Source organism: Engystomops pustulosus, chromosome 2 (genome assembly GCF_040894005.1).
Source record: "Engystomops pustulosus chromosome 2, aEngPut4.maternal, whole genome shotgun sequence".
NCBI classification, from domain to species: Eukaryota; Metazoa; Chordata; class Amphibia; order Anura; family Leptodactylidae; genus Engystomops; species Engystomops pustulosus.
Window position 1 is genome coordinate 24,094,606 of NC_092412.1, and position 19,282 is coordinate 24,113,887.

General features: G+C 42.7%; 1 protein-coding gene across 9 annotated transcripts in view; it reads right to left on the reverse strand.

Moving 5' to 3' along the window:
• The window catches only part of DLG2 (discs large MAGUK scaffold protein 2), an 860,202-nt gene that overhangs the window by 196,836 nt on the left and 644,084 nt on the right, over positions 1-19,282 (reverse strand). For all 9 annotated transcript variants that reach the window (XM_072134001.1, XM_072134002.1, XM_072134007.1 and 6 more), the window contains 2 exons: positions 11,944-12,100; positions 2,169-2,271 (listed from right to left, as the gene is read on the reverse strand). In XM_072134001.1, coding sequence (XP_071990102.1) covers positions 2,169-2,271; positions 11,944-12,100 — 260 coding nt within the window. The remainder of the gene's footprint in view (positions 1-2,168; positions 2,272-11,943; positions 12,101-19,282) is intronic.

Genomic DNA, 19,282 nt, shown 5'->3' on the forward strand with positions numbered 1-19,282 from the left:
TGGTGCAGTACTAATTATTCATTGAGAGATATACTGTATATATCTATATTCTTATACGAATGGAGTCACAACTTTCACACTAACAGACACTTTACTTTGCAAACTTCTTAAGCTAATCATATATTGCTACGGGCCTTATTGTATACTTCTAAAGTTGAAATATGGTGCAGGACCTTCAAATAGTGAATGTAGAGACTTACCTATATTATGACAGGAATAAAAATATAACTGTGACTGAAATATACTGTGTATTCCAAACAATTTACACCATGTTTACATTTATATCAGTGCCGATATATATTGCTAAAGTTGTAGTGTGGCGCAGTATGCAGAGAGGGACTTATTCCTATTCTGACATAAGTATAGAAATGCAGTTGTCACATTCACACATACTGTACTTTGCAATATACTTTATATTTTTTTGTATTTATAAAAGTTGGAGCAGAAGTAATACAATTGGTCATTGTTACAAGCCTTAGCATATATTGTTAAAGTTGTAATGTGGTGCAGCATCTCCAAATTATGCATAGAGAGTCATATCTATATTCTTAAAGCAGGGAAATCACCATTGTCACACTGACACATACTGTGCCTTGCAAAATGTTTGTGCTAATTTTATACTGAGCCCCTTTATTTATTGCTAAAGTTGTAGTGTGGTGCAGTATCTTCAAATAAGGCGAAGAAGGATTAATCCATTGCCTGACAAGAATAGAGTGATGGCTGTTACACTGACACAACTACTTTATAGAAAGATTAAACCATGTGAGTATTGTTATGTATCCCCATATATTTTGCTCAAGTTGTCATATGGTTCAGCATTTGCAAATTATGTATAGAAAGTATTATCTAGCTTCTGAAAGTAATAAAATGACAATTGTCACACTGACTCATACAGTATTTTTTCAAAACACATATAATTTGTTAATTGATATGAGATATAATTAAATATGAGATATAAAGCGCTAAGGTTGTACTAAGGCGCAGAACCTGAAAATTATACAAATAAGGACCATATTCTGACAAAGATAGATTGATAACTGTCACTCATACATCTCAAACTAGTTAAAATGTGTGTATTGATACATCAGTCCCAATAAATACTATATATACAGTAGTGAGAAATATTGATAAAGTTGTAGTGTGGTGCAGTACCTTCAATTTATAAATGTAGAAACATATCTATATTCTGAACGGAATAGAATCTCAACTGTGACTGAAACATGTATTAGATTTGAAAATATTCCATCATTATTTGCAATTATATTAGTCTCAATGAATACTGCTAAAGTTGTAGTGTGGTGCAGTACATGCAAATAATACATACATTATATATATCATACATTATATATATATATATATATATATATATATATATATATATATATATATATCAGTGTGCAACATTGTTGAAGTTGTAATGTGGTGCAGCGCCTTCAAATTGTAAATGCAAACACTAATCTATATTCTGAAAGGAATAGAATCACAGTTGTGGCTAAAACATACTGAAAATATATCGTCAAATTAGTCCCAATAAAAAGTCAAAAGTTGTAGTGTGGTGCAGTATCTCTAGAATATGCAGAGATGTTATTATGCAATATTTCAATCTAGTGTAACTAGTTTATGTATTGTTACACCAGTCCCAATAAATACAAACAGTAATGTGCAACATTGATAAAGTTGTAATGTGGTGCAGCACCTTAAAATTGTAAATGTAGAGAATTATCTATATTCTGTCAGGCGTGGAATCTCAACTGTCACTGAAATATCCTGTATATTGTAAAAATGTAATCTATTTTAAAATTTATATTAGTCCCCCCAAAAAACTGTAAAAGTTGTAGTGTGGTGCAGCACCACCAGAATGTACAAAGTTGGTGTTATGCAATATTGAGAGAAACTGAATAACAACTGTAACTGATACAATCAAATCTAGCTAGCTCTAACTAGTTTTGTATCAATACCTCAGTCCCAATAACTTTATTTAGCTTACTTGCTAAAGTTGTCATGTGGTGCAGTATTAAAATATTATTATTGCCAGTAGTAAATAAAATTGTAAGCGGAGTACCCTGCCCCCGCTGGTCACAAGCAGTATTGCTGATTTTTTTTAAAGAGCAATTTCTAATATTAACAGGAGAGATCGGCATGAGGAGGAGTGGGGGTCCGTCACTTACCTTCCGGTTGGTATTGTGCTACCATGGTGACCGTCTGACCTGCTCCCTTTAAGGCAGCCGCAGCTTGTTCATGGGAAGCTCCGCGAAGATCAATGCCATTTACCTGTGAATAAAAGGTGAAGAACATTATTAGAACTCTCTATTCGCTGTATGACGAAGACCCTATACATTTAGTCTTCTGGAGGGGCGCTGTTGACCTGGGCTTGAATTGAAGCCCCTCTTAGATGAGGAGGGGGCATTTTGTATATAAGTGATCTCTTCCTCCTGCCTAGGACATGGAATAGAAGAACAAGACTATGCAGCGCTCAGAAACCGCCAGGGATGACTAGTCTCATGCCCCATTAACCCACATACTAGCCTTAGTGCCCCCATAACGGTACTAGCCATAGTGTCCCATAACCATACTAGCCATAGTACCCCCATAACATTACTAACCGTAGTGTCCCCATAACAGTACTAGCCATAGTGTCCTCATAACAGTACTAGCCCTAGTACCCCCATAACATTACTAGCCATAGTGTCCCCATAACAGTACTAGCCAGAATATCCCCATGACATTATAAGCCATAGAGCCCCCATAACATTACTAGCCATAGTAACCCCATAACAGCACTAGCCTTAGAGCCCCCATAACAGTACTAGCCATAGTACCCCATAACAGCACTAGCCTTTGAGCCCCCATAACAGTACTAGCCCTAGTACCCCCATAACATTACTAGCCATACTGTCCCCATAACAGTACTAGCTATAGTACCCCCCATAACATTACTAGCCATAGTGTCCCCATAACATTACTAGCCATAGTACCCCATAACAGCACTAGCCTTTGAGCCCCCATAACAGTACTAGCCCTAGTACCCCCATAACATTACTAGCCATAGTGTCCCCATAACAGTACTAGTTATAGTACCCCCATAACAGCACTAGCCTTAGAGCCCCCATAACAGTACTAGCCATAGTGTCCCCATAATATTACTAGCCATAGTGTCCCCATAGTATTACAAGCCATAGGGGCTTATTTACTAAGGGTCCACGGACCGCTTTTTCGTCGGGTTTCCCGCCGATTTCTGTCTTGCGCCGCATTTAACAGGAGTTTTTGGTGCACGCGATCGGATTTGGGCGCAATGCGGCGACTTTCATGCGACGCAAATCGGGCGGCGTGGCCGTCGGAACAACCCGACGGATTCGGACTACGCACGGGATTTAACTTTAAAATTGTGTCGCAAGACCCGCACTTACATACACAGGGAAGAAGAAGGTGGACCTCAGCGGGGAAGTGACACATGCAGGATATCGGGCGCACGATCGGGGATCGCGCTGGAACCAGGTAAGTAAATGTGCCCAATAGTGTCCCTGGATCAGTATTAGCCATAGTGTCAGCGGTAATATTCTCTATATTATTGTATATTATCTATACGATCTCCCAGCACCAGCCACAGTATCACCCTATATACTGCCATGCACCCAGCACCAGTGCACACACAGCTCTGCCTGGTATCAGACTGGCACTCTGACCCTGCTGAGCTGCAGGGGTCCGCACCGGCTCCAGAGCCCCCCCTTACTGCAGCCTTTCTGCTCCAAAATTAAACTGACAGAGCGGAAACCCATCTGATAGTCTTGGCAGAGGTTGGTTGTTACGGGCAGATAATCACTACCCAATCTCCGCAGTCATCTCCCTGCCAAGCGGAGGCGTTGTCCATATGCTGGAGTAACAGACACCGGGATATTACTGCTCCGCTATAATATGGGAGGAACGGGACATATTCTCCATATACTCACTGCGGGAACACTACAACTCCCAGCATGCTCTGATCTGATGAAAACGATCAATACTCAATATTATATAATAATCCATGCTGCGTACTGCCCAACAGGTTTTAAAGGGAACCTGTAACTAGTTGTATTGGTGAAAATGTGGTGACAGGTTCCCTTTAAAACCTGTTGGACAGTCCTGGAACTTCTACTTAGCATGAAGCAGTAATGTCATGTGACCTGTGTGACATCATCTCAGGTCCTTTAGCCTCCTAACATTAGCAACCTGTTCCCCATGCATATATCTGATCACATGAAATCACAGCAGCCTCCAATGACTTCTAATCTTCCCCGTCCTCCATGCAGGATGCTGTAATTTCATGTATTTGCATATATGCATGGGGTACAGTTTGCTAATTTTAAGAGGCTAAAGGACCTGAGGTGATGTCACCCTGGTAACATGACATTACCGCTGCATGCTAGGTAGAAGTTGCAGGACAACTTTTAGGTAAAATAACGGTATAAGTTATTTAATAGAGATTTATGGAAACTGTCACTGGCTGTATTTATGAAAATTTGGTGACAGGTTCCCTTTAAAGGACACCTGTCATCAGGTCTCTGCCACTTGCCCTGTCACCTCTACCTGTTGTAGCAGCTCACAAGGATCCCATCTCAGCCTTTATCTAGTTATTTCATACATTAATCATTGTAAAATCATCTATTCTTTATTATGTAAATGAGGCTTGTCACATGGTCAGAGGCAGTGATGTCACCGCTGTTACCCCTCCCCTCTCCTCCCCCTGCTCATGTCTGTGTGTAATGTATAGTAAAGCATGGCTAGTGTCTGTGCTGCATCTGCTGACATGCTGCATCCTCCTAATATACAGGTGAGGGACACAGACATCAGCTACACATGAATCCGACATGTTCTGCTGTAACATGGCTGCCTGGAGCTGCTGTATCTCTCCTATACACACACACACAGGCTGCAGGGGGCGTGGCCACCAGCACCAGGAAGCACATCATTATACAGCCTCACATCATTATACAGGCTGTCAGTCATGCACTGGGGGTGTGGCTGTGCCTCCCACTCATGAATAAGGTGGACAACTTGAATATGCTAATGCTTCATTGGACATTTCACAGGTCATTTGCATACAGCTTTAGGACCTCATTGCTTAGGTTTACAGGCATGTAGAGGGACAATGAAGGGATAGAGGCAATGCTCTCTAATGGCAGTTTATGAAAATATATTTAGTTTAGGGGGGTTATTTTGCATGACGGGTTCTCTTTAATTCCCTGATTTTTAATAACTTAAAACCTTCTGTACTAAACAAAATTTTGGTCATTTTGTCCTATTCCGAGGCCAATGACCTTCTCATACTTTGCTGTACGGAGGTGTCGTTTTTTGCAGGACAAGCTTATGTCTTCATTGTCAGTTGTCACCAATTCTGGGACTGTACATTCTTTTGATCACTTTTTATTCAAGTTTTTAGGTGTTGCAAAAAAGTGGCAATGTGGGCACTATTTTTCGTGCTACAGGGGTTCACTGGTTGGAATAACTGTTTTTAGATTTTGATAAATGAGGAATTGTGTAACATGACAATACCTGATAGGTTTAGGATTGTATTTGTTTATTTTTATATCCGTTCTAAGGAGGTGATTTTAACTTGAAAGTTTTTATAAATTTTTATTATTTACTATGTATATTATTACATTATTTTATATATCATTTAATATTTTTTTGTATTTTAAATGTTTACCATATTTTTAGACCCCTTAGGGTACACAAACCCTAGGGGTCTGATCGATCCTAACATATACATACATAACATAGTCTGTGGGAATTTTCATTGAGATCAATAACTAGCATGGGGGGGCGGGGGCAACGATCCAGGGTTAAACCCGCAATTAGTGGGTGTTAGCGACGACATAATGTAGCAAAAATCCTTTGGGCACTGAGAAGGCTCAGCGCAGGGGCCCTCTTCATAATCCGGCAACCGCACCAGAAAGTACATGTAACATGCACAGTCCTTAAGTGGTTAAAAAATGGTAAAAATAGGGGGGAATGGCTTATAAAATGGTGACCAAAATAGTAAACTCAAAAATATTAAAAAATATTATCTGCATTTTTTTTTGCAGATCAAATTGCTTTGCACACTGTGTTCTCCACTGATTCTACGCAATAATAATTACAGTATCTGCCGAATCGGTTTGACTGCAACACGATAAAATGTAAGCCATGACCGCCCCCTGGTGGACAACTAACAGAACTAATTCTAATGCTGCTGCAACGTTTGTTGGGTCGATTACAACTCGATGCAACAATGTGATGTGATCCAGCATGGAGCTGACTTGCATTTCAAGAGCAGGGGGCAATTTCTGGGTAATTTGGCATGTGGGGGGTACAATATGACGCTATAATCTACCGTCATACGTATGCAACTGAATGCGAAGAGAGACAAGGCAGTAAAAAGGTGCAAATAGGACAACATTTATTGGCACGACCCTGGTGCAAAGAATAGGCCACCCTCTCTACTGATGCTGTATTGATCATGGCGGACAGAGTTATGGAATTTCTCGCCATTCTCATTTTTTTTGGATACTTTAAAAACAATGGACAATGTTTGCAAGAAAAGTATCTAAAGTGTAAAAAACCAATTAGACAAATGCATCATCATGCATGCATGAATACAACAGTGGAGCTGTGAGCTCTCCCCTCCACTATTGTGCCACTGCTGTGGGTGGCAGAGGCTGGCGCGATGTGATGACACCAGAGCCGCAGAGGAGGGAGCAGGACTGCCGTTTTGGAACTAGGAGTAGGAAAGCTTGGAGGCAAGAAGAGGGGGCAATAAGAGCAGGAGGAGCTATAGAAAGTGGGCTTTACCATCAGGTATCTACTTACCGAAGAACACCCAGAGAATTCCCCAGGGATGCGTGAGCTATAATGTGTTTTATTAGCTGGGAATGGTTTCCTTTGTCCCCAAAGCTATCTTATAGAATACGCTAATTTACAGGGACGACTGGGGGTGTCACTCTACCCCCAGCTAGTGATAGCGTAAAAGGATGCCTCCAGTAACACCCTGTATGATTTTTTTAAGCAGGTGAATAAAAAACCCTTTATACTCACATCCTTCCTCCTTCTCTTTGGCGCCTTCGTGTTGCGTCGAGTGAAGCCGGACTAGTACGCCCTGGCTTTATCATGCAAGTGCTCTAGGTACGGCACAAGTGCAATGTAGCCGGGGCATTATCCCAGGGCACCAGTACAGGATCTTCAGATGTGAGTCCGATGACCCCATTGCAGTCACATATAGGTAAGTATAAATGTTCGTTTTTTTTTAATTTTTAGCCACATACAGGGCGATTTGGGAGCCTAAACCAGAGGTCCATAAGATCCTGTAGTTGGTTTAAAGTCCCAAATGAACTTGGCAGGACCTCTTTAATGTGAGGTAAAGGTGACAGAGAGGGGCATAAATTGGGGGCTACAGTAAGGGGACCACTGTGGGCTGGTGAGCTGTATTTGGGGTTCGGGTGAAGGGGCTGCAGGAAAGAAGGCATTATACATGGGAAATACAGGAAGAGGAGGGCGTTATATCACATGGAGGGCGTTATATCACATGGAGGGCGTTATATCACATGGAGGGCGTTATATCACATGGAGGGCGTTATGTCACATGGAGGGTGTTATATCACATGGAGGGCGTTATGTCACATGGAGGGCGTTATATCACATGGAGGGCGTTATGTCACATGGAGGGTGTTATATCACATGGAGGGCGTTATGTCACATGGAGGGTGTTATATCACATGGAGGGCGTTATGTCACATGGAGGGTGTTATATCACATGGAGGGCGTTATATAACATGGAGGGTGTTATATCACATGGAGGGTGTTATATCACATGGAGGGTGTTATATCACATGGAGGGTGTTATATCACATGGAGGGCGTTATGTCACATGGAGGGCGTTATATCACATGGAGGGTGTTATATCACATGGAGGGTGTTATATCACATGGAGGGTGTTATATCACATGGAGGGTGTTATATCACATGGAGGGTGTTATATCACATGGAGGGCGTTATGTCACATGGAGGGTGTTATATCACATGGAGGGTGTTATATCACATGGAGGGTGTTATATCACATGGAGGGTGTTATATCACATGGAGGGTGTTATATCACATGGAGGGCGTTATGTCACATGGAGGGTGTTATATCACATGGAGGGTGTTATATCACATGGAGGGTGTTATATCACATGGAGGGTGTTATATCACATGGAGGGCGTTATGTCACATGGAGGGTGTTATATCACATGGAGGGTGTTATATCACATGGAGGGCGTTATGTCACATGGAGGGCGTTATATCACATGGAGGGTGTTATATCACATGGAGGGTGTTATATCACATGGAGGGTGTTATATCACATGGAGGGCGTTATGTCACATGGAGGGTGTTATATCACATGGAGGGTGTTATATCACATGGAGGGCGTTATGTCACATGGAGGGTGTTATATCACATGGAGGGCGTTATGTCACATGGAGGGCGTTATATCACATGGAGGGTGTTATATCACATGGAGGGTGTTATATAGAACATTTTCTTACTACTAGAGTAAACTGCTTCGTGATTAGCCGTTGATGACAAGTAATGAAAATGATTACTTGGGGTTTTTTTTTAACATTTTTATTTCTATTTTGAGATTTCAGTTCTTGAGAGAAAGGAGTCTTACAAAATAAAGTGTACGAGACTTGGAAACTGAATTTATTAACTTGGGGAGATTTATCCGTTCTACAGCAGAACTGTTCTAGTTTCCATTGGGAACCAATCAGAGCTCAGCTTTCATCTTATAAACATCTGTGGGAAAATGAAAGCTGAGATCTGATTGGTTTCAATGGGCAACTAGAACAGTTCTGCTTTCTGACACTTCTGATAACCCCCCCCCCCCCCCTGTATCTTTAGAGAATACGTAGGAGGGAAGTACTTACCATGGCCAGTAAGTGGCGCTAGATGCGCCATAGTAAAAAATGAGGCCCAATGTTGTGTTTCTAGTTGTTGCGATGTATACGTACCCCAGGCTGTACCTCGCCTCCTCTCATGTATTTGGCGTCTCCGTACCTGATCTGTCGCAGTATTACTCATAGACCGCGGCTTTCCAAAACCGAGGTCCAGAGCCTGGCGGGGCGGACATCTGCTCCCCCAGGTGCTCGCTGTGCGGATAGAAGTCATCTGTCAGTACAGGAAGGAGGTCCACAGGGGGCGACACTGAGGTCAGTCATCAGAACAGACATAACGGATCTGTATTTACTGGAAATTGGAGGCGCATTACTTAAAGGGGGTCTCCATCTTCAGAATAACCCCCCGAAGTAAAACCAGGCCGCTTTATAACCTGTCAGGACAGACCTCTCCTGATTCTCAGAGATCTGTCATTTTAAAGGAAATCCCAGTTTTAACTTTATGCTAATAAAACCCTCAGTGCACTAGGGGCGGGGCTATACCTGCTGGTGCACCTTCTTCTACTTTATTTATATGGGAGGTGTTAATCATTGGGCAGTGTTGTGTTTTGACCGGCAGTATAGAAAGAAGAGACAAGCACACCAGCAGATATAGCCCCGCCTTTAGTGCACCAGCAGATATAGCCCCGCCTTTAGTGCACCAGAAGATATAGCCCTGCCTCCAGTGCACCAGCAGATATGGCCCTGCCTCCAGTGCACCAGGAGATATGGCCAGCCACCAGTGCACCAGCAGATACGGCCTGCCACCAGTGCACCAGCAGATATGGCCTGCCACCAGTGCACCAGCAGATATGGCCTGCCACCAGTGCACCAGCAGATATGGCCTGCCACCAGTGCACCAGCAGATATGGCCTGCCACCAGTGCACCAGCAGATATGGCCTGCCACCAGTGCACCAGCAGATATGGCCTGCCACCAGTGCACCAGCTGATATGGCCTGCCACCAGTGCACCAGCAGTTATGGTCCCGCCTTCAGTGCACCAGAAGATATAGCCCTGCCTCCAGTGCACCAGCAGATATGAAATACCACAAGTGGTAACCAGGTGAGCATCTCCATTTACTTACCTGGATATCAATCTCTCTCTCATGTTATTACACGAGGCACCGTCCTCTCCTGTTGTCTTTTAGTGGATTCTCTTACCAGGAGATATGGTCCCGCCTCCAGTGCACCAGCAGATATGGCTCCGCCTCCAGTGCACCAGAAAGCATTTGAGTAAAATATAAGGAACATATATGATTTTTGTTGTCATCAGATCGTTGGGAAACCTTGGAGTTATGTCTTAAGGATATCAGTTGCCCTTTAGGATCTCATATTTATTTGTGTTCTGATAAACTTAAAATCAGATAACATGAGACAAGATGCAATACCAGCACAGACTATGGACAAAGGGGGCGCTGTTCTGGGAGCACAAGTTACCTTTTCTTAAAATCCCAGTGACTGTTTTAAAGGGAACCTGTCACCAGATTTACCCCATAAACCTAGCATCCTCCTCAGTAGGGGATTACAATGAGCAGAGAAGAGTCATATTTTGCCTGAGATGAGTCAAGTAAAGAGGCTGCAGGGGTAGTGTCACTTCATCTACCCCTATCTTCAGTTCTATAGCACCTAGAAACATGTTTGTAGTGTCACATGGAAGATAAGAATTTCTTCTTTAACCCCTTTCATGACCAGTCAATGTAAACGCATCAGCCAGTCTTCAAGGGGAGTATGAAGAGGGCTAACGGGCTGAGTCCTCTCCATACATGGCAGGTGTCAGCTGTATAACCCAGCTGACACCTGTCAGTAACTGCTGCCATTGGTTCTGACACCAATTGCATTAGTTAACCTGTTAAGTGCCTAACAATGCTGCACTCGGCATCGCCATTTAGGATGTCTGCCCTTGATGTCATCAGAGTTGCCACGACAGCTCGGAGACTGTGAAAGGAGATAGACCGTAATACAGTATATTAATATTTGTTTAATCTGTATATTTTATAAAGGAGAAGAGGGGCCCAATTCAAAAATTTGCTATGGGGCCAGACTCTCCTAGTTGCTCCCCTGATGATTATGCACCTCCCCTATTCTTTAGTATGGCATCTTGGGTGGTCGGGCCCCCTGACACTGTTAGCCCCATAGCTGCTGCTTTAGCTGTTACCCCTGTAGTTATGCCCCTGATGATGGTGCACCTCCTCCATTCTTTAGTGTTGCAGGTCGGGTGGTGGGGCCCACTGACACTGTGAGCCCCAAGGCAGCTGCTACAGCTGTTACCCCTGTAGTTACGCCCCTGATGATGGTGCACCTCTTTCATTCTTTAGTGTGTCAAGACAGATACCGGGGCCCCCTGACACTGTGAGCCCCATAGCAACTGCTATGGCTGCTACCCCTGTAGTTACGCCCCTGATGATGGTGCACCTCTGCCATTTTTTAGTGTTGAGGTCGGGTGGTGGGGCCCACTGACACTGTGAGCCCCATAGCAGCTGCTATGGCTGCTACCCCTGTAGTTACGCCCCTGATGATGGTGCACCTCTGCCATTTTTTAGTGTTGAGGTCGGGTGGTGGGGCCCACTGACACTGTGAGCCCCATAGCAGCTGCTATGGCTGCTACCTCTGTAGTTATACCCCTGATGATGGTGAACCTCCTCCATTTTTTAGTGTGGCAAGTTAGGTGGTGGGGCTCCCTGACCCTGCGAACCCCAAAGCAGCTACTATAGTTGTTACCCCTGTAGTTGCGCCCCTGATGATGGTGCACCTCCTCCATTCTTTAGTGTGGCAGGTCGGATACCGGGCCCCCTGACACTGTGAGCCCCATAGCAGCTGCTATAGCTGTTACCCCTGTAGTTGCGCCCCTGATGATGGTGCTACTCCTCCATTCTTTAGTGTGACTGGTTGGATACCGGGCCCCCTGACACTGTGAGCCCCATAGCAACTGCTATGGCTGCTAGCACTTTAGTTACGCCTCTGGAGCTAAGAGAGCAGGGTCAGGACATAGACACTTTGGGCTAAAATGTAAAGTACATACTGATATAATCTGGTCTCCTCTCTGCAGCTCCCCGCTCAGGTCCGCCGGGCCTCCAGCCAGGATAAAGGAGATGAAGATCCCTTCTCCGTCCTCTCCGCCGACTATATTAAATCCCAGTCCTGTGGAGCCCTTGTGCAGAATCACCTTCCGAGGTTCCCTGTAAGACACAACCAAGTGTTACCCCAGGGAACTCCAATTTCTTTTAACCAGAATGTTGGTTCCAGAAGATTGTAAAGACCCCAAATACTGATCATGAGACAAATATTTGCCTTGTTAACCTAAAAAAATGTCATGGCATACACCAAACAAGTAATAATCAATTCATTACAAAGTACTGGACACCACAAGTATCGCAGGTAGAGTTACATGTAGAGATGAGCGAGCACTAAAATGCTCGGGTGCTCGTTACTCGAGCCGAACTTTTCCCAATGCTCGAGTGCTCGTCTCGAATAACGAGCCCCATTGAAGTCAATGGGAGACCCGAGCATTTTTCAGTAAAATTATAAACTGAACGAGCACAGTGAAAGAACACAGTGCAGAACAGATTGCAGATGTTCGGGAACATCTGCGATCTGTTCCGGAGACACGCGTGCAGAACGGTGTTTTCCGCAATAGTATTTGAAGAACAATATGTGTGAAGTTGTTCTTCACACATATTGTTCTTCAAATACTATTGCGGAGAACACCGTTCTGCACGCGTGTCTCCCGAACATCTGCAATCTGTTCTGCACTGTGTTCTTTCACTGTTTTCTTCAATTAAATGAATAAATTAAATGTTTTAATTGTATTTTTTTACTGTTCTTCACTTCTTTTTTTTAATTAAATCAAGCTCGGACGAGTATACTCGCTCATCACTAGTTACATGCAAACAGTACAGCGCAGGATTACTGTAAGTACAAAAGCATCAGCCAAAACACCAACTATACATGTAAGACAATGTCCAGTAAAGAATGTCCCCCTGAAGACTGTGGATTTTAATACGGATTACTGGTTTTGATGTCACAGTACAGGGATAATACACACAGTGATGTCACAGTACAGGGATAATACACACAGTGATGTCACAGTACAGGAATAATACACACAGTGATGTCACAGTACAGGGATAATACACACAGTGATGTCACAGTACAGGGATAATACACACAGTGATGTCACAGTACAGAGATAATACACACAGTGATGTCACAGTACAGGGATAATACACACAGTGATGTCACAGTACAGGGATAATACACACAGTGATGTCACAGTACAGGGATAATACACACAGTGATGTCACAGTACAGGGATAATACACACAGTGATGTCACAGTACAGGGATAATACACACAGTCATGTCACAGTACAGGGATAATACACACAGTGATGTCACAGTACAGGGATAATACACACAGTGATGTCACAGTACAGGGATAGTACACACAGTGATGTCACAGTACAGGGATAATACACACAGTGATGTCACAGTACAGGGATAATACACACAGTGATGTCACAGTACAGGGATAATACACACAGTGATGTCACAGTACAGGGATAATACACACAGTCATGTCACAGTACAGGGATAATACACACAGTGATGTCACAGTACAGGGATAATACACACAGTGATGTCACAGTACAGGGATAGTACACACAATGATGTCACAGTACAGGGATAATACACACAGTGATGTCACAGTACAGGGATAGTACACACAGTGATGTCACAGTACAGGGATAATACACACAGTGATGTCACAGTACAGGGATAATACACACAGTGATGTCACAGTACAGGGATAATACACACAGTGATGTCACAGTACAGGGATAATACACACAGTGATGTCACAGTACAGGGATAATACACACAGTGATGTCACAGTACAGAGATAATACACACAGTGATGTCACAGTACAGGGATAATACACACAGTGATGTCACAGTACAGGGATAATACACACAGTGATGTCACAGTACAGGGATAATACACACAGTGATGTCACAGTACAGGGATAATACACACAGTGATGTCACAGTACGGGGATAATACACACAGTGATGTCACAGTACAGGGATAATACACACAGTCATGTCACAGTACAGGGATAATACACACAGTGATGTCACAGTACAGGGATAACACACACAGTGATGTCACGGTACAGGGATAATACACACAGTGATGTCACAGTACAGGGATAATACACACAGTGATGTCACAGTACAGGGATAATACACACAGTGATGTCACAGTACAGGGATAGTACACACAGTGATGTCACAGTACAGGGATAATACACACAGTGATGTCACAGTACAGGGATAGTACACACAGTGATGTCACAGTACAGGGATAATACACACAGTGATGTCACAGTACAGGGATAATACACACAGTGATGTCACAGTACAGGGATAATACACACAGTGATGTCACAGTACAGAGATAATACACACAGTGATGTCACAGTACAGGGATAATACACAGTGATGTCACAGTACAGAGATAATACACACAGTGATGTCACAGTACAGGGATAATACACACAGTGATGTCACAGTACAGGGATAATACACACAGTGATGTCACAGTACAGGGATAATACACACAGTGATGTCACAGTACAGGGATAATACACACAATGATGTCACAGTACAGGGATAATAAACAGTGATGTCACAGTACAGGGATAATACACACAGTGATGTCACAGTACAGGGATAATACACACAGTGATGTGACAATACAGGGATAATACACACAGTGATGTCACAGTACAGGCATAATACACACAGTGATGTCACAGTACAGGGATAATACACACAGTGATGTCACAGTACAGGGATAACACACACAGTGATGTCACAGTACAGGAATAATACACAGTGATGTCACAGTACAGAGATATTACACACAGTGATGTCACAGTACAGGAATAATACACAGTGATGTCACAGTACAGAGATATTACACACAGTGATGTCACAGTACAGGAATAATACACAGTGATGTCACAGTACAGGACAATACACACAGTGATGTCACAGTACAGGGATAATAAACAGTGATGTCACAGTACAGGGACAATACACACAGTGATGTCACAGTACAGGGATAATAAACAGTGATGTCACAGTACAGAGATAATACACACAGTGATGTCACAGTACAGGGATAATACACACAGTGATGTTATAGTACAGGGATAATACACACAGTGATGTCACAGCACAGGGATAATACACACAGTGATGTCACAGTACAGGGAACATCTGCGATCTGTTCCGGAGACACGCGTGCAGAACGGTGTTTTCCGCAATAGTATTTGAAGAACAATATGTGTGAAGTTGTTCTTCACACATATTGTTCTTCAAATACTATTGCGGAGAACACCGTTCTGCACGCGTGTCTCCCGAACATCTGCAATCTGTTCTGCACTGTGTTCTTTCACTGTTTTCTTCAATTAAATGAATAAATTAAATGTTTTAATTGTATTTTTTTACTGTTCTTCACTTCTTTTTTTTAATTAAATCAAGCTCGGACGAGTATACTCGCTCATCACTAGTTACATGCAAACAGTACAGCGCAGGATTACTGTAAGTACAAAAGCATCAGCCAAAACACCAACTATACATGTAAGACAATGTCCAGTACAGAATGTCCCCCTGAAGACTGTGGATTTTAATACGGATTACTGGTTTTGATGTCACAGTACAGGGATAATACACACAGTGATGTCACAGTACAGGGATAATACACACAGTGATGTCACAGTACAGGAATAATACACACAGTGATGTCACAGTACAGGGATAATACACACAGTGATGTCACAGTACAGGGATAATACACACAGTGATGTCACAGTACAGAGATAATACACACAGTGATGTCACAGTACAGGGATAATACACACAGTGATGTCACAGTACAGGGATAATACACACAGTGATGTCACAGTACAGGGATAATACACACAGTGATGTCACAGTACAGGGATAATACACACAGTGATGTCACAGTACAGGGATAATACACACAGTGATGTCACAGTACAGGGATAATACACACAGTCATGTCACAGTACAGGGATAATACACACAGTGATGTCACAGTACAGGGATAATACACACAGTGATGTCACAGTACAGGGATAGTACACACAGTGATGTCACAGTACAGGGATAATACACACAGTGATGTCACAGTACAGGGATAATACACACAGTGATGTCACAGTACAGGGATAATACACACAGTGATGTCACAGTACAGGGATAATACACACAGTCATGTCACAGTACAGGGATAATACACACAGTGATGTCACAGTACAGGGATAATACACACAGTGATGTCACAGTACAGGGATAGTACACACAATGATGTCACAGTACAGGGATAATACACACAGTGATGTCACAGTACAGGGATAGTACACACAGTGATGTCACAGTACAGGGATAATACACACAGTGATGTCACAGTACAGGGATAATACACACAGTGATGTCACAGTACAGGGATAATACACACAGTGATGTCACAGTACAGGGATAATACACACAGTGATGTCACAGTACAGGGATAATACACACAGTGATGTCACAGTACAGAGATAATACACACAGTGATGTCACAGTACAGGGATAATACACACAGTGATGTCACAGTACAGGGATAATACACACAGTGATGTCACAGTACAGGGATAATACACACAGTGATGTCACAGTACAGGGATAATACACACAGTGATGTCACAGTACGGGGATAATACACACAGTGATGTCACAGTACAGGGATAATACACACAGTCATGTCACAGTACAGGGATAATACACACAGTGATGTCACAGTACAGGGATAACACACACAGTGATGTCACGGTACAGGGATAATACACACAGTGATGTCACAGTACAGGGATAATACACACAGTGATGTCACAGTACAGGGATAATACACACAGTGATGTCACAGTACAGGGATAGTACACACAGTGATGTCACAGTACAGGGATAATACACACAGTGATGTCACAGTACAGGGATAGTACACACAGTGATGTCACAGTACAGGGATAATACACACAGTGATGTCACAGTACAGGGATAATACACACAGTGATGTCACAGTACAGGGATAATACACACAGTGATGTCACAGTACAGAGATAATACACACAGTGATGTCACAGTACAGGGATAATACACAGTGATGTCACAGTACAGAGATAATACACACAGTGATGTCACAGTACAGGGATAATACACACAGTGATGTCACAGTACAGGGATAATACACACAGTGATGTCACAGTACAGGGATAATACACACAGTGATGTCACAGTACAGGGATAATACACACAATGATGTCACAGTACAGGGATAATAAACAGTGATGTCACAGTACAGGGATAATACACACAGTGATGTCACAGTACAGGGATAATACACACAGTGATGTGACAATACAGGGATAATACACACAGTGATGTCACAGTACAGGCATAATACACACAGTGATGTCACAGTACAGGGATAATACACACAGTGATGTCACAGTACAGGGATAACACACACAGTGATGTCACAGTACAGGAATAATACACAGTGATGTCACAGTACAGAGATATTACACACAGTGATGTCACAGTACAGGAATAATACACAGTGATGTCACAGTACAGAGATATTACACACAGTGATGTCACAGTACAGGAATAATACACAGTGATGTCACAGTACAGGACAATACACACAGTGATGTCACAGTACAGGGATAATAAACAGTGATGTCACAGTACAGGGACAATACACACAGTGATGTCACAGTACAGGGATAATAAACAGTGATGTCACAGTACAGAGATAATACACACAGTGATGTCACAGTACAGGGATAATACACACAGTGATGTTATAGTACAGGGATAATACACACAGTGATGTCACAGCACAGGGATAATACACACAGTGATGTCACAGTACAGGGAACATCTGCGATCTGTTCCGGAGACACGCGTGCAGAACGGTGTTTTCCGCAATAGTATTTGAAGAACAATATGTGTGAAGTTGTTCTTCACACATATTGTTCTTCAAATACTATTGCGGAGAACACCGTTCTGCACGCGTGTCTCCCGAACATCTGCAATCTGTTCTGCACTGTGTTCTTTCACTGTTTTCTTCAATTAAATGAATAAATTAAATGTTTTAATTGTATTTTTTTACTGTTCTTCACTTCTTTTTTTTAATTAAATCAAGCTCGGACGAGTATACTCGCTCATCACTAGTTACATGCAAACAGTACAGCGCAGGATTACTGTAAGTACAAAAGCATCAGCCAAAACACCAACTATACATGTAAGACAATGTCCAGTAAAGAATGTCCCCCTGAAGACTGTGGATTTTAATACGGATTACTGGTTTTGATGTCACAGTACAGGGATAATACACACAGTGATGTCACAGTACAGGGATAATACACACAGTGATGTCACAGTACAGGAATAATACACACAGTGATGTCACAGTACAGGGATAATACACACAGTGATGTCACAGTACAGGGATAATACACACAGTGATGTCACAGTACAGAGATAATACACACAGTGATGTCACAGTACAGGGATAATACACACAGTGATGTCACAGTACAGGGATAATACACACAGTGATGTCACAGTACAGGGATAATACACACAGTGATGTCACAGTACAGGGATAATACACACAGTGATGTCACAGTACAGGAATAATACACACAGTGATGTCACAGTACAGGGATAATACACACAGTGATGTCACAGTACAGGGATAATACACACAGTGATGTCACAGTACAGAGATAATACACACAGTGATGTCACAGTACAGGGATAATACACACAGTGATGTCACAGTACAGGGATAATACACACAGTGATGTCACAGTACAGGGATAATACACACAGTGATGTCACAGTACAGGGATAATACACACAGTGATGTCACAGTACAGGGATAATACACACAGTGATGTCACAGTACAGGGATAATACACACAGTCATGTCACAGTACAGGGATAATACACACAGTGATGTCACAGTACAGGGATAATACACACAGTGATGTCACAGTACAGGGATAGTACACACAGTGATGTCACAGTACAGGGATAATACACACAGTGATGTCACAGTACAGGGATAATACACACAGTGATGTCACAGTACAGGGATAATACACACAGTGATGTCACAGTACAGGGATAATACACACAGTCATGTCACAGTACAGGGATAATACACACAGTGATGTCACAGTACAGGGATAATACACACAGTGATGTCACAGTACA